The sequence below is a fragment of the Nothoprocta perdicaria genome, unplaced genomic scaffold (assembly GCF_003342845.1).
Source record: "Nothoprocta perdicaria isolate Ctin4 unplaced genomic scaffold, notPer1 scaffold_331, whole genome shotgun sequence".
NCBI lineage: Eukaryota > Metazoa > Chordata > Aves > Tinamiformes > Tinamidae > Nothoprocta > Nothoprocta perdicaria.
This window is the reverse complement of record NW_020455568.1, coordinates 105701-121810: the sequence shown is the minus strand read 5'-3', so window position 1 is coordinate 121810 and position 16110 is coordinate 105701. Positions and strand designations below refer to the sequence as shown.

Sequence of the window (16110 nt, the reverse complement as noted above, 5' to 3'; positions counted from 1 at the left end):
TCTCTTCCTGCCTCTTCCTACCCATTCCCACCTCGCTGTACACAGGGCTCAGCCCAACTCAAAGCATCTCTTGAACAGCCACAAAACACGTGCTGGATCCTGAAGGAAAAGCTACCTGGCACTTCTGAAACTGGGAGAGAAAATCTAGGTTCTGCAATGGGCTGCTGGACTCCCCAGCAATCCTAGGTAGGTAAAAAAATCCTCCTATTCCAGACATATGTATCGTCCTCTAAATCCAATATGGCCTGGGCCTCACTGACTGTCTGAGACTGGACACTAGATAACCAGCTGGATAAAATTAGGGGACATTAGTTCAGCCCAGGGAGGTGCCATATATAAAATAGACTCAGCCAAAATGAAGTAGAGATTGCAATGATTCACGCAGCGCTGCAGACTGCAGCCTGGTAGGGATCAGGGTGATGGATGGCTTAGGAGTACCATAGGGAAGATGACATGGAGCCCTCATCCATCTTTCCATCCCTGTTTGTGGAGAACAGAGGCAGTCAGAAAAGTGGTCACAGGGGACAGAACAGCAGCAGAGCATTTTTGCCAAAGCTGGAATGTGGCACTGGCACCAATGTGGCAAGTGGGCAAGGGCAGAGCTGAGCTAGTGGCTCCCCTCATTGCTGCGGCCCCTGCCTGGATTCCCACACAAGACGATGGGAAAAAATCCTATTATTCCCCCACACCATGAGAAATGAGGGAATGGTCTTCCCTCCCCACTGCTAGCATACATACTTGTCTGCCTACATATTTGTCTTCAGGGTTTCCCATCCCAGCGTTACCCAACAGTGGGTCAAAAAGACTAAATTTGCCTTAAAAGACAACATGCATATCCCAGCTGTTCACTTTGTGCTCCAGTGCCCAGTCAGAGTGAAAATGTGGGCTGGCGAGTGCAACAAGTGTGATGCCCAGGTCTCTTCTCCTCAAACTAGGCAGATTTGGCTGCCTTGGCCCTTGATGGGACAAAGACACAGGGCACATCCCTCTCCAGGGTCATCCCTCCCCAGGTGATACCATTCATTTCTTCCCTTCATTTATAAGATGTTTTTGAAAATGTTGGGAAATAAAAGGCCTGCCTGCCTGCACGCCAAAGCTGCACGCAGGACATGAATTTGAGCAGCTTTGTATCTGCTGCGCGCTCTGCTTTTTGCATCCCAGTGGTCTTTGCCAGTAGCATTGTTTCATGTGGGAAGAGTACCTGGGTAGAAATAAATGCACCCATTGATCAGGGTCCTGGCAAAGCCTCATGCCAGCTCCGTCCCCTCATCCTGGCCCATGGGCACCCATTTTGTCACAGTCCAGTTTCTTTAGATGTACCCCCAGAAAGGCAACGGTTTTTTCCCTCCTCCCAGCTCATCCTCCACCTCCTGACTCAAACTCCTGCTCAGCACAGCCAGTGCTCCCAGGAGATGCCAGAGCCTGATCTGACAAGCGGCCCCACTTCTTCTTATCACTAATCGCTGCTGACAAATGCACAGTGCCCAGATGCAAGGAACTGAGTTCGTCAGACACAGTGTGATTCCTCCCACTTGGGCTCTTGCTGTGGTGTCTCGTACTCTCCTGGCTTCACTGGCTCAGACCAGGAAAAGCCTCCCTGTCTTGTTATCAGTCCCCGGGGTGTCCTAATCCCCCTATAAATGAACACTATTACACAGATATCTTTTTAAAAGCCTGTCTGTCACTTCAACTGAGCAGCAGTGTTGGAGTTGGAAGGGGATTGTGGTGGTGTGTAGTTAGCTGGGGTAAAATGTGGTCAACAGACCCAGCCCAAATCCCAAACTGCATCAGAGGACACTCTGGGCCTGCTCCTTTACCAGATGCACAGACAGCTCTGCAGTCTGAGACCTGCTAAACTCATGACTGCAGCAGCCAAGCTAGGGGTAAACGTGCTCCTTGGCAAGCTGCAGGGCATGGGGAGGTCAAATGTGTTTGGTAGGTTCGTGGGCTGTTTGGGGATAATTTCTGCCGTTTGCCTGCAGCACAGGGTTAAATGGCCCATGCAATCCCTGAAGTGCTCTGAAGGTTTCCCACTTTTGGAGGTTGCTTCCTCCTGTATGCTTCTCAAGGGAAAGCTGAGGAAGAAACATCTCAAAGCTGCCCCAAACAGAGCTATCTTCCAATAGTTCCCCAGGAAATTCACTCTACTTACAGAGCCCAAAATCAGCACATGTCCCTATAGCTCCATAAGAACCTCCAAAAACCCTGCATCAAACTGCAGGGTAGCTCAGAAAGGGGCTGGGGGGGACCTAGGGCCAATGAGGGAAGCAGCTTCCACAGCCAGAAAAACTTCTCCAACCCAAAGGGCAAAGAGGAAACATGTCCAGAGTATATAAAAGCACTCACATTTCTGAACTGCTCCCACTTAACAGGCCAGGTAGGAAAGCCAAAGTTTGAGGAGCAGTTTTGGAAGCTCAGTCCTTGGAAGCGGTGGAGATTCAGGATGCTTTCCAGCCCATCTTCAGAGAGACAGGATGTCTCACTTGTCAGTCTGCGGGGGCTGCTGAAGGAAGGGCAGCGTAGGCTGAATAAGGATGACATGCTTTGGCCCAGAAAGTGGAGGGCAGAGATTAGCCATGGACAAGCTCAAGGGAAGGCAAGTGTCCAACCCGGAGTGCCAAGCTTGGTTTTGTTTTAGCCTTAACTGCGCTTTTTTGTTTGTTTGTTTGTTGGTGTAAAAACCTTTCTGTTGGAAATCAGTTTAACTTTAAGCTTCCTGAGAAGAAAAGCCTGTGAGAAAGCTCTGCGCATGCAAGGCCCACTTGGGAGGCTACAATGGAAGGCCCGGCGGCTTATGGGCCCATATTTCTATGGCTACAACACCCATCTGCCCAGCAATACAATGTTGCCCATATCTTGATGCAGAACCACCCGCTGGGAGCTGAACCAGGAGCCAGTGCCTGATTATGGAGGGTGCAGAGGCCCCACGGCCCTGGAATGGCAGCTGGCAGCCGAGAGGTCCGAGCGGCTCCTCTGCTGGCTTGTGCCACGCTACCAATGAAGCTGCTCCTGTTGCGGTGCTGCCCTAGGTGAAAGGGGGCGAATGCAGGGACCATGCAGGCATCCTCCTCACTGAGGGCTTTACAAGGGCACTTAGGTGCTCTGACCAGTTGCTGTGTCTCCATGGTGCCAGGAAACAGAGGGGAAATGGGTGCAATGGATGTGACCTGGCCCATATCATCGCCTGCCTGTTCTGGTGGCCCTATTTCCCTCCTCTCTGTGCTCTGCTGGACACAGAGCCCCTCTCGCCCTCTTTCATCTCACAGACAGACCTTTCACAGAGCCCTGAAGTGCCACAGGATAGGAGAAGACAGCAGGAAGGAAAGGGAATTGCTGCCTTTCAGTCTCTGCCAGCTGAGGTCTGTGGGTAGCTGCCCATCTCTGCAGCCTTTCCTGCCCTGACATCCCTCTGTAAAGAAGCCCTTCATGGATCTTCTCTAGATCTCCAGCTCTGCTTTCTCATTCAGGAAGGACACCTCTCACCCACCCATTCCTTCCTGATAAGCCTCAGCTCCCGTAAACTGTTGTCCCTCTCAGGAGGCCCCTGAAGTTTCACCAACTCACCCAGGCTCACCATCCTCCAGGTCTCACCAAACCAGCCTCTGACAGATGTTTTGTGCTCAGTTGCGAGAACTTCACCCTGGGCAGATGGTTCCATGGCTAAAGTGTATGACTATTTCAACTCTTGACTGCCCCTTGCCCCATCTCAGTTACCTCTTTCTGTGCTCTCCCATAGGATATTTGCAACATCTCAGATCTTCCGTGTCATCGCAAGGATTATGTGCTTATCTAGCGCAAGTGGATGAACACCCACATCTGCGGGACCAGCGGAGTTGGGTGACAAGAGAGTGCAGACTTTGCTGCCAAGACAGTGCTGACAAGAGAGTGCTAACTTTGCTGCCCATCACCCCAGGGTGCCTCAGTGACCACCATGCAGGTGTTTGTGGCCACAGACATGCTCTGACGTGACAGAGGGATCAGTACCACCAGTGCGACACTTCATGTTATTTAAAGGCAAAAAGAAATCCTGCAGAACAACCTAGCACCTGCTGGGCTGACCCAGGGAGTCAGCTTACACACAGGAGGAGAACCATGGAGATATTTTAAGTGAGAAAAATTAACATGGGCTAAATAATCAGGATTACCAAGATTTAATAAGCATTCCCGGAGAGAAAATCCTACAGTCCCTAGATCCCTCTGCAGGAACAGAGCAAAAAGAGCACTGTGCTGTGGCACAGCCAGGCTGCACACTGTGCTCCTGGAAGGATTCAGCTTCCTTGATTGCAGTGAGGATGGAGAGGAGCCCAACAGCTGCTTTAGTTAGCACTGCCCTGCAAATCTCTCCCTGCACCGCACGGAGACAGGAGAGCTCCAATCCCAGGTTTGCCTGGGAGGAAGTTTTTCATTAGAAGTGTTTGGCAATCTTCTCTACAGGTGTTACTGGTCCCTCCAGCCCCTGAGGTGGAGTTTTTTTGAGCTGGGGGAGAGAGCTGCTAGCAGATTGCTCCGGCATCAGAGCAGCCCAGGCCTGGGAATGCTCCTGAAACCCACAGCACAGAGTCTGCCTAACACTGAGCTCCACCCATCCCTTGTGCCTAACACTATATCTGAAAACCCAGTCTCATTTCTTTTTTTCTCCCCGTAATTGCACTTGTTATTGTTAAACACTCTCTAGGCATAATATAAGGCCAAAATCAGAGCACTTGCAAGCATCACTATTGTCAGGGAAATGTGCAGATGCTGGGCACATCTCCTGTCACCGTGGGGGTAGTGGCGCAGAAGTGCCTGAGCCGGCACTGGGAACAGAGCCTCAAAGAGGTCGCTCTCAGAACGCCTCTCAGCAAACGGCAGAGCCTGTTTATCTGGTAGCACTTTCTCTGGCCAAAGCAAATGCAGAGGTATTTTATGTAACCTAAAGAGAGTTTTCAAAAGAGTTAGAATTTTCAAAAGTGTTTTACAGCAGTTCATGTCAGTGCTTATTTCTAGCACTCAAAACAATTCTATGGCTCGTGGAAAGCTGAGAAACAACATTAATTACAATTTACTGATGATTAATTACAATTTACTGATCTGCTCAAAGCTCAGGCCCCTGGCTGCATTTTCATGTGTTCGCAGAAACTCCTCAGGCTCCAAAGATCTTCTTGATTTTTTTTCCACAGCAGCCTCCTCTCAAAAAAAAAAAAAAAAAAAAAAAAAAAAAAAAAAAAAAAAGGGAAGCTTTGTCAAGACAAGCCAGGTTGGAAACATGGAGCTCATGGATCTGATCTGAACAGAGCAGCGCTGAAGGTGCAAAGCGTTGGAGGAGAGACCTCTGATCCTGACTAACTACACTGAGTGATTGCAACTGCTTGCCTCCGAGTTGTGTCCTCCCTGGAGTACGTTAGCTCCCAAGCACCCTTCACACTCTTCACACACCAGCCCAAATCCTCTGGAGATAAGTTATTTGACAGATAAAGTTGATGGGAATCTCTATCAGTGAAAAGCTCTGCTGACTGATATTCTTTCACAGGGTCAGGTATCCTTTCCTGGGCCAGGCCCAATCCTTTCCATGTATCATGCCCAGGCATTTGCAGGCAGTAAGAAGTGATAAACTAGATCAGGCTGGGGAAAAAAATGTTCCCATGGGAAATGTTGACCTTTTATTTTGTCAAAAACTCCAATGCGTTTCTTATTTCAGCCCCCAGTAAGTGTGAATAGGAACAAAGATAAGGGTTTTGACGGAGGGAATGGGCTTACTAAAGATAATATCCAAATTTTGAGGAAAACAGACATGTTCTGTCACTTTTCTCTCTGGTTAAAAACCCTATTTTCCAAGGGAAAAAAAAAAAAAAAGAGAGAGAAAAAAATCTTATCTAGTTCTCACACCACTGGTTGAGGCAAATTAAGCTAATTTGGTTAATTCACCTGCAGCTTCACTGCTGTTGTTTAAAAAAGCATCTCACTGTCTTTATCTTCACTTTTTCAATATGTTGAGGATCATCCTGGAGTGCGGCTGACTGCATCACCATAAGCAGCCATGGATTTTAACTCTGCTCATCCCCCACCTCTCCCTTGGTCTGGGACCATGGCCTCTGAGCAGCCGCAAATCCTGAATTTTCTCTGGACTCGAGTGAGAAACCAGGGTGGGCTGATGGTCACGAGCAAGTGGGTGGGATCTGAATGGAGTTATTGTGATCTTTATCTGAGGAGATTATTCTGGGCAGCGTAGGCTCGGCAGGGCAGCAGAGCCGTCTAGTTGTAGTTCATGTTGCAGAATGATAGGTATGGACCAAGACATTCTGCAGCAAAAATGACACAGGAATCGACACGTTTACAGAGACTTCATCTCTGTAGAGCAATAAAACAATCCCTTCCCAATAAATTCTGATGAAAAGGGAAAAAAAAAAAAAAAACACTTCTCAGTGATTTCTACTGAAAAAAAAAATAAAGAACAAAAAGAAATGGGAAAGGAAAAGACACGGTGAGACCTATGTCTAAAATGAAAAGCCTGGCATAGAGTCGCGCTTTATTGGAAACTGGAAACACATTTCCACATTTCCTTTTCAGTGGAAGTAAATTGGAAGTAAGAAAGATATGAAGTGCCACAAAGCCTGTGGAATTACTGGCATTTTCAGTAGCACTTGCAGACCTGCAATCCTCAGTGAAACAAAGGGTCCGACTGCGGACCTGGACATCCCATCACCGCACCGAATTGATGTTTTTGATTGTTTGTTTGTTTGGTTGATTGATTAATTGCTCCGCACTGCTGATAGCGATAACTCTCCTGATGGGACTTCGTCCCTGCCCGTGAAGTGGGACTGCCGGAGCTGGCTCCGGGTGACAGCGGCGTGCTGGGCTGCACTGGGGTGCCGCGGACAGGGCTGGGCTGCGGGGGGAACATCCCGGGGCTCTGGTGTGGCCGCGAGCAGGGAGATCCAGCAGGTGACAGAAGAAAGCAAAGTCGGCCACTTTTAACGTGCCAGCACGTTTAACAACTCCCGGACCAAAAATAAACAAATGAAATGAAATGAAATGAAATGAAATGAAATGAAATGAAATGAAATGAAATGAAATGAAATGAAATGAAATGAAATGAAAAAATAAAATGGCACTTGCCGGGCGGCGGCTCCGGAGGGCAGGGGGAAGTGCCGCGGTGAGGGCCAGGTCCCGCCGGGGCGGGCGGCTCGGCCCCGTGGCGTTAGTGGGAAGCGCTGCGGTGGCTCTGCTCCAGCTGCTGCCGGGCAGAGCAGATAAATCACGGCTCGGCGCTGTTTACACACCCGAGCGACAGTTACCGCTGTTACCGCGGGCGCTGGGAAATGCCATTTCCTCGCCGCTTAAACACCCGCTGCCCGCGGCGCCGGCGCCGCTCCCGCTCCGCCCCGACGTGAACGCGGCCGAGCTGCAGGCCGACGGGCAGCGGAGGCTCCTGGGCCGCCTGCTGTGTCGTCCGGTAGAGCATACCCCGGCGGGACCGGTCACTGCCTCCTTCCAGCGCCGCCGCCCGCGTGTGTCCCGGTGCCATCGGGACAAGTCGCCGCGGCCACTGCCGGGCGGCGTTAAGACTCAATCAGCGACAAAATCACGCTCTTTACAAGGGACACATCTGATTGTAATTTGAGGGAAAAATGGAAAAGCAAGCAAGCAAGAAAAAAATATCCCAACCCCAATCCAAACTGATCGGCGAGGTTTTTCCTATTGGCGGAGCCGCAAATGTTTTGGAAGACGGAGCTGTGTTTTCGGCGTAAGCAAGGCAGCTGCGAGTGCGAGGGGGAAGCCGAGTGAGGCTCCGGAGTGAGAGCCCCGGCCAGCGACGAGGCTGCCGCGAGGACAGTACACACTTTCACCGTGACGAGGAGAGGACCGGCCGAGTGAAGGGGAGACGGGGACGGAGAGGGGAAGGTTGGAGGAACCATCGGCAGGATTTGCAGGGGTGGGGGACGGGTACCCGGGACGGAGGCGAGGGTTTGTCCCATGGGGACTCGATTTGGGCGTATTTAGCGCCAGGACGGGGCAGCTTCCTCACCCGAGACGGAGCGAACCGGCTACTACCCGCAACACGCTGCTGGTTCTCGTTTAGCCGCGGGGTTCGTCCAAGCGCCGCCACCGCGCAGCCCGCCCGGAAGGACCGCGGCAGCGCAACCTCCGCGCGGCCCCGCTGGTACCGGGCGCTCGCCGCTCCAAAGGCGCTGCCCGTCCAGCGACCGGGGCTGCTGGCGCTGCCGAACCGCCCTCGCCTGCTTTCCGCCTCCGAGGGAGATCCAAGCCCGCCCTGCATCCAGGCACCTTGGCCACCCCTAGCTGCTGTCCCGGGAGGGAGCTGCGCTTCCCGCTCCGCTGCCTTCCCGGGGTCACCCGCCCTCCAGTCGGCAGCGGGGACACCCTTCCTAGCGAGCCAGGGCTTCTCGGCGCATCTCTGGGCAAAAAAAAATCCTTCATGGTATCCTCTCTGCCCTGTCCTGAGTTCCCAAGTCTCTTGGTGTCCCCTGCCCAGCGCTTCCGAGCCGCTCGTTGTTTCCCATTCCGCGCTCCCAGAGCCTCTTAAAGTCGTCGACACTTTTGTCGCCCCACTCTCACAGTGTCCCTTGCTCTGCACTCCCGGGACCATTGGCACCCCTGCCTTAAACTCCTTCGATGTCCGTGTTATTGTCTTCGGGTTCCTCCGTGTCCCCTGCCCTGTGTTCCCGAGTGACTCGGTGTCCCTTGCCCTGTGCTTCTAAGTGCCTTGATATCCCCTGCCCAGTGCTTCAAGGTGTCTTGGCGTCCCCTCCGTTGTCATAAATTTCTGCGTACCTCAGTGTTCTCGTCCTGTCTTGCTTTCTTCGTCCCTGGATTTTCCTGCACTGCTCTCCGTGTCCCCGAATGCCCCCCTGCCCTGAGCTCCGCATCGCTTAGCACCCCTGCCTTGCGCCCCTGCGTCCTTGGGATCTTCCGCCTTGCCCCGCACTTCTGAGTCCCTCGATGCCCTCGTCCCTTCCTGCGCCCGCGCATGCCCGTGTCCCCAGCGCGTCCCTGCAGCGGCCACTCACCCACGCACTCGTTGGCTTCCCGGGCCGTCGCCCTCTGCCAGGGCCGGTCATAATGGAATGGCTTGCAGCGGTCGCACTCGGGACCGGCCGTGTTGTGCTTGCAGTCACACACCAGGTTGTCGTCGCGGTCACGTACGCAGCGCGACGCGTGGCCGTTGCACTTGCAGCGGCCGCCGACCTGCAGGTCGGACACAGCGTAGAAGTAGGAGTCGCGGGCAAGCTCGGAGTCATCCTCGTTCTCGTCGCCGAAGGTGTGCAGGCGGCTGAAGGTCACCTTGATGTCGGTGGCCGTGACCCAGTCCTGCAGCACGGGCGAGTTGTCGAAGTCGTGGGCCGTGGGGCGGCCGTCCAGGGTGCTGAAGGCGATGAGGCCGCCGGAGAGGGGCCGCATGTCCGTGTGTGAGTCGGTACAAATGGCCTCCTGCTCGTTCTGCTTGGTGATGGTGGCGCGGCTGGGCTTGTTGTACATCTTGCGGCACTGCGTGGAGTAGAACTGGAAGGGCACCCAGGTCTTCCCGTAGTCCATGGACTTGTAGATGGCCATGGACTCGGGGCGCGGCGAGCAGAACTGCAGGCTCACGTAGGTCACTTCAAACTTCTTGCCAAGGGACAGAGTGAGGGTGACGTTGTGCGGGTACTGTACGTAGCTATCGGACTGCCAGCATGTCAGGTTGTGCGGGTTGTTGAGATCGGTGAGGAAGGAGGGCGGGTGGGCGCGCTTGGGGTCAGAGGCATTGCAGAGGTGGCAGGAGCGGAGCTGCTCCTCGCCCTTCTCCGTGACCACGCAGTAGCGCGACGGTGGCTTCCCGCAGGTGCTCGACACCTTCACCTCCTTGCCGAAGGCCGAGTTGACGAAATCGGGAATGCAGCGGCGGGGCAGCCCGTGCTCGTCGTAGCAGGGGTCGGGCTGCGCCGTCTGCACGGCGAACATGCTCATGCCGGGATAGCCGCCGCGCAGCGGCTGCGCCAACCACGCCACGGCCAGCAGCAGGGCGAGCTGCGCCTCCGCGCCCCTCCGCGGCATCGTGCGACCGCCGAGCTGCGCGACACCACGGAGAGGGGCGGCGACTGAGTGGGGCGTCGGAGGCCCTCCGAGCTCCGCAGCCCCACGGCACGGGATGGGGCGCGCCGGCCTCTACCGCGCTGCTCCGCGGGGCAACCTGGCGGAGGAGGCGGCTCACGGAGCCCAGAGCATTCCCCGCCCCGGAGCCAGCCCCGAGGAGAAAGGGAGATCGTGGCGGCGACAGCACCACAAAAGTGCCGCTGGCGGCGGGGCTGGGTCCCGCCTGCCTCCCGCCCCGGCTCTCGCACGGAGAATGACTGGCGGTCCCAGCCCCCGCCGCGTTTGAGGTCATGCTAAAGGAGTGACATTGCGCTCAAGGAACAGAACAACGACATCCACTGGCGGCTCAGCCAGAGACACTCACAGGCATCGGGGGGGGGGGAAGGGGGGATGGGAGCGGACACAGAGCCTACCCGGGTACGGTGAGGGGGAAGAGGGGCGGCGCCCCGACACGACGGTGATGGGCGCCAGCGCCATCGCGGGGCTCCCGAGCGACGAGCCGAGCCACCTCGAAGAGGCAGAGAAGGGGCCACCTTCTTCTCCACTTATCCTGGACCATCCCCCTCGCTTCATGATGAGTGTCCCAGCCCCGAGCGTTTGTCCCGTCTGCTCTGCCCCGACGGCAGCCTGGGATAAGCCTGAGCTATCTGCGCTCCAGCACCGGGGAGTCTCTGTGGGAATGTCGGCACGGGAAGGAGGAACCTGTGACTCGGAGCCTCCCGAAGTTCCCGAATACCTATCGGGACCCCGAGAGGGACAGGATTGGACTCCCTTCCAGGTGGTCTTGGGCTAGATTTCGCTGGCTTTCCCTTCTCTGCCTGTGCCCAAGTCGAATTGGGTCCCGAGCCCGCAGAATCTATAAGGTTGCAGGGAGAGATTCCGGCCAAGCCCCGGGGTGGTCACTGGGGACAGAGGCAAGGGCAGAGGAGGGAGCTGGGTCCCGCTCCGCGCACGGCTCGGCTCCGAGGGGGCTTCCGAGCTCAGCCCGGCGCCTGGGACCCGCGACAGGCAGGAAGGGGTTGACAGGCGGCACTTGTCCCGTGTCCCAGCGCGGCTGCCCCGTGGCTGCCTCCGCTGCAGAGGGGACCCACGGGCAGGACAAGCTGCTCGTCGACCGCCACCTCGCTTCAGCTCCGCTTTCGGCCCGGTTCTGGCTCTCTCTAGGGATCCTCCCCCCACCCTCAGTTTGTGACCATCGGTCTCCCGCTGCCTCGACGAGAGCGGCGGAGCATCCCGGGGAAGCCGGAGTGGGAAGGAGCAGAGCGACCTTCTCTTCCCTCGGGCTCCCTGCTCGCCCGCCCGCCCGCCCTTGATTAAAAGGGCACTTTTATTTTTCCAACCGAAGTGCCCTTTCGCGGAGCGCTGCCCAGACGTTGTCACTCAAGCGGCCAGGCCCTGGCACGGCGGAGCGACCCCCTCCCCGACGAGCCCCGATGGGGCTGCCAGAGTGGACAGGGCTGTCCAGGCCGCGTAGAGCTCCCCCTCCCCTCCGCCCGCCCCTCTCCCCCTCTTTGAATTCCTTGCCACCGAGCTGAATAAAAGTGGTTGTTGTAAATTGAATTAGTGCCTGATTAATCTGCTCCCGGGCCTGCTAGCCCAGCGGGGTGTCTTTGGCAATGCAACCGCCTTCCCTGCAGGGCAGCGGGGCTCCGCAGGCTCCCTGCCCCCCATCTCCCCCCGGTCACACCCCCGCCGACAGCCCCGCGGCTCCCAGGATTTGTTAACTCTTCCCCGGGAAGCAGCCCGCCTCCGTGCTCCTCCCGGCGCCCTTGCAGCTCCGGCTTCTCGGCCTTCGCCGAAGGAAGAGGTGTGTGTTGAGGAAGAGAAGAAAGAGGGGGGTAGGATCGGCTCGTCCCTTGGGGGAGATGGCAAGCCCCGCTGCTCACGCCGAGACACCCAGGGACACAAACGCACCCGCGCACAGACGAGCGCATGTGCTACCCGCCCGGTCGGCAACACCCTTCGCCCGGTCCTGGTATAACCCGACCCCTCTGTACGCTCTGCAAGGCGTCTGCTTTAAGTGCAGCCCCTGTTTACAGGAGGTATCCCGGGCTCCCTGTCCACCTTGCGGGGGGCCTGCTGCGGCATGGAGCGGGGCGGGGGAGATTCAGGCCAAACTCGCTGGAGCCGCACGGGACAGGCCCCATGGGGGCTCCCCCCACCGCCGGCTTTGCGGCTCCGAGCGGCTCTGGGGCACTCATGGGACGTGGGTTATTCCTCCTCGGCCTTATAGGTGACAGAGCCGCCGGGGTATCTGCGGAATGCTGCTACCGTGAGCGGTCCCTCGGCAGAGCGTTCCCTGTCCGGCCGCAGCCCCGCGGGCACCGCGAGCCGAACCGCAGCCTCTCAGCTAGGTGCTTTTACTTTTGGCTGCTCTTCAGTTTGTTACAGATGGGAGCGATTTGCAAACCCGACAGGTTAAATTCCCCCTTAATGGGCAAGGACGACCTAGTTCCATGAGGAGTGGGTGCTGTTCTGCAAGTGCTTCTGGCCACTTTCTCCCGAGGGAGGTAAGTGCGTGTTTTTTTTTTTTTTTTTTTTTTTAAACCCAGCCGCCTGCTGCCCCCTTTGTTGGGAGCGACTCGGCCCGGCCTCGGGAGGGAGCGGAAGGGGAACCGAAAATCTGGGCAGTTCTTTAGCCTCGAGGACAGTGCCAAAGAGATAGCTCCTAAAAGGTGGTATTTCTAGGACAGAACTCGTCGCTGTCCCTTCAGATGTTGGAGACCTGACCGCGGGCATTACCAACGTGCACAGTTCTGAGCAAACATCTCATCGTGGGGAGAGGGAAAAAAAAAGAAAGGAAAAAAGAAGGGAGTATAGAGGAAGAAGAACCCTATATACGTATAATATTTAATCGACTGAATGTTAAACTCCCTGGCAAAGCCGAAGTGCTCTTTAATCCTATTAGTAGGGTGTTAATTTAACAAACATCCGGCGCTACCGATGGGCAAGGATCGCGCTCCCAGCTGCTGGGACGCGGGCCGTGGCTCTCGGCTCCGTTCTGCCCTTGTGTCTTCTTTTCTTATGTATTTCACAACTCCCGGCGCTTGTAATGGCTCTTGTGGTCATTAACGTGATTTACTGAGGCTTTTCTCTAATTAACTCTCCCTCGAGCTATTAAATGCACGCGAGCGGCTCCGGAGGGACGGAGAGCGTGGTTATTGAGCGGGGCCCCGGCCCGGGGGTCGACTGCGGGGCCGGAGGATCCTCGGGAGACCGAGGGGTCCTCTCCACCCCGGTTCGCTCTATTCCTCGTTTCCGACCACTAAACACAAGTCCGGACCCGCGGCGGGAGATGTGGCACCAGGTTGGTAGAGAACAGGACCCAGCTCTGGGGATTGCGTATTGGGTTGCCTAGCCTGATTGCGGGAGAGAACCGTCCCCTCGCGGCTCTAGCCCCTTCCCGAGGCCATCCCGCCGGTAATAGAGGCTGCCGCGGGACCCCCATGGGATGCGCTTTTAGCCAGAAAGGAGAGAGCTAAAGGTCCCCCCCCGCATCCCATCCCAAAAGCGGTCGGGAAACGCAGCCGCATCGCTCGGAACCTATTTTAAAAGTCAAATCGCTGCGAGTGGTGGAGCTCGTCCACCTTCTCGGAACAATGCGCTGCCCCGGGCCCACCTCCCCCTGCTACCGCCCGGGCGAGGGCCCGGGAAAAGGAAGGGGGGGGTGGAATCTAACCACATCTTTCCCTCCTCAAATATCTGGGGGCCGTTTCCCCCGACAGGGAACGGGAGCGGCTGGAAAAGCAGAGAAGACCCGGGTTGAAATAATCAGGAGCGATTTATTCCTCTGGAGTGACAGTTCTTTTGAGCAGTTGCCGAATGGCAGTTTCTGTCTTTCTGAAAGCTTTTCTTCCAGATTCTGTTCAGATTAGGCTGGGGAGATGAATGAGGCCATTATCCAGCCCAGTAGCTATTCTGAAATGCCAAATTAATTACCAAGGGCTAAATCAAGGCGATGGGGGCTGGAGGGCACGGGTAGTGGTGGTGGGGGGAGCTGTTTGAGGTGTGAAAATATCTCTGTAGTCTTTTAAACTCAAGCCCTGGTATAGAGCAGCTCCCTCCCCCGGAGGAGCCCGACGGCAGCGGTCGCTCCCAGCCCCTCTTAGCTCTCGTGGGTCGAGCTGCTCTCTGGGCCGGGGCTGACCTGCAGCCGGGCCAGTGCGTCCCCCTTGAGGTGCTTTCCCCCCAACTCATCACCTGGCTGAGCCTCCTTGGCCCCACTCTCCTCTAGCTGCACCCCAGGGCTGCATACAGAAAGGTGCAGGTGGCCCCGGGCCGTGCTTGCCCCACTCCTGCAGTGGTGTGTGTCTATTAGCTTCTGTGAAGGTGGCCAGAGGGATTTCATGCTTCTGTGGGCTCCAAAAGGGCTGAAGGTGGTGGGGATCCAGAAAGTCTGATGACTTTCTTCTTGCGACCTGCTGGTGTCCACAGCAAAAAAAGCGGGGAGTGTGTGTGTGTGTGCAGGGTGATCTGAAACTTCTCAGTGCACAAACATACCTGACACGGTTTGCGTTGCCTTGCTTGGAGGGTTACAAAAACACCCCAGAGAAAGGGAGGAGGAGAAGACCTCAATCCTGTGAGTCAAGGTCTGCTTGGGCAGTAGGATGTGTGGAGGGCCATGTACCTCTGCTGTGGGAGAGCTCTGGCCCCTGGGAGGTGACACAACTTGCACATTTGCAGGAGTATGTGGAAATTCAGATGCTTCAGATGCTAGCAAGTGGAACAGGGCTTGGTGCAAAAGGCATGTACAGCTAGGATAAGCTAGGAATTTTGAGAGATTTATTAAGGGAACTGGGCAAGAAGATGTTGCTGGCTCTTCCTGGACTGATGTCTCTGCCAAGGCAGATCACAACATCTGCACATGACATTTAATCCCCTGTGAAGCTCTCTGGCTCTCGGTAGGCAGTTATTGTTATTATTATTGCTCTAATATTTATGCTTCACTCAAGCAAATGCAATTTGTACAGAAGGCTTGATTGCTTTGTACATTGCCAGCCCAAAATCCAACTTTCTTTTGAGTTCCCAGGAAACCACACCTCTGGTTCTATCATTTTATGCAAAAATCACCCTGTTTAGGGAATGTTAGTTCAAGCCATGCTCTCAAATTTGGTGGGGGCAGGCCTAGGCTATGTTAGCTTGATGTTATTTTATGGGATATTTCACCAGTGGAGATGGGACCTGCTGCATGGGCAGAGTTTGCAAGAAGCTGCATTTCTCTCTCCTGAGAACCAGAGCTCCTGGCATCTAACTGATGTAGAAATATTTAAGGCACTTGCCTTGCTGGTGACCAGTGCCCCTGTGACTGGTGCTGCACAAACACAACATATTGTGGCAGGATTTCAGACCTGAATAAAATGCAGCAGAATTAGCTCTAAGATTTAAAGTTTCCAATGCTGGGCAATTCAGCATCTGTGTGAACCTCTAATGATCAACTTGCTTTTCAATTATACACCCCTAAGAGCAGTTAGTTGAGAAGGCCCTGGAGTACTATACTTGCAAAATGCTTGCTTTAGGGTAGGTAGGCTAGAAACCTCTGTACATAATATTTGATTTATTTAGAGCAGACCAGCTGGGTGTGCCCCAGCTGCAGAACTCCTGGCTCTGCTGAATGGGTTCCCAAATGACTTGTGTTTGGGGGACTCGCAGGTGGATGTGGCCACTGTAGAGACCCAAGCAGCATTGCAGGCACCAAATACATATAAAATATGTATAGTGTCTGTATATATGTTTATTACATACATACACATACACGATTTTACAAAATTTTACCATGGTGCTAAAATTAAACTGATTTATTTGTGTGCTTCTCTGCAGTAGCAGCGGTTTATTTTAGATGGATGCAAATAAAAGAAAAAATGCAAATTAGCCAGGAAAATGCTGCCATATCCTGTACACTGGGGTGAAAGCAGAGGTACTAACCGGTAGATGCCATGTTTACAGCATCATTCAGGATTATGCTCCAGGCTTTAGTTGCTTTCAGATTTCAAAGAAAGTTACCCTAGATTTTCAAGCTATTTCAAAGGTGAAATTACTTTT

The 16110-nt window shown here is 54.8% G+C and overlaps 1 protein-coding gene across 1 annotated transcript in view; it reads right to left on the bottom strand.

Annotated features, from left to right (window-relative positions):
- Window positions 1–10032, bottom strand: part of NTN1 (netrin 1) — a 93550-nt gene extending 83518 nt beyond the window's left edge. Inside the window, exon 1 of the mRNA XM_026043618.1 lies at window positions 9009–10032. Within this exon, the coding sequence (XP_025899403.1) occupies window positions 9009–10032 (1024 nt within the window). The remainder of the gene's footprint in view (window positions 1–9008) is intronic.
- Between the last annotated feature and the right edge of the window lie 6078 nt (window positions 10033–16110).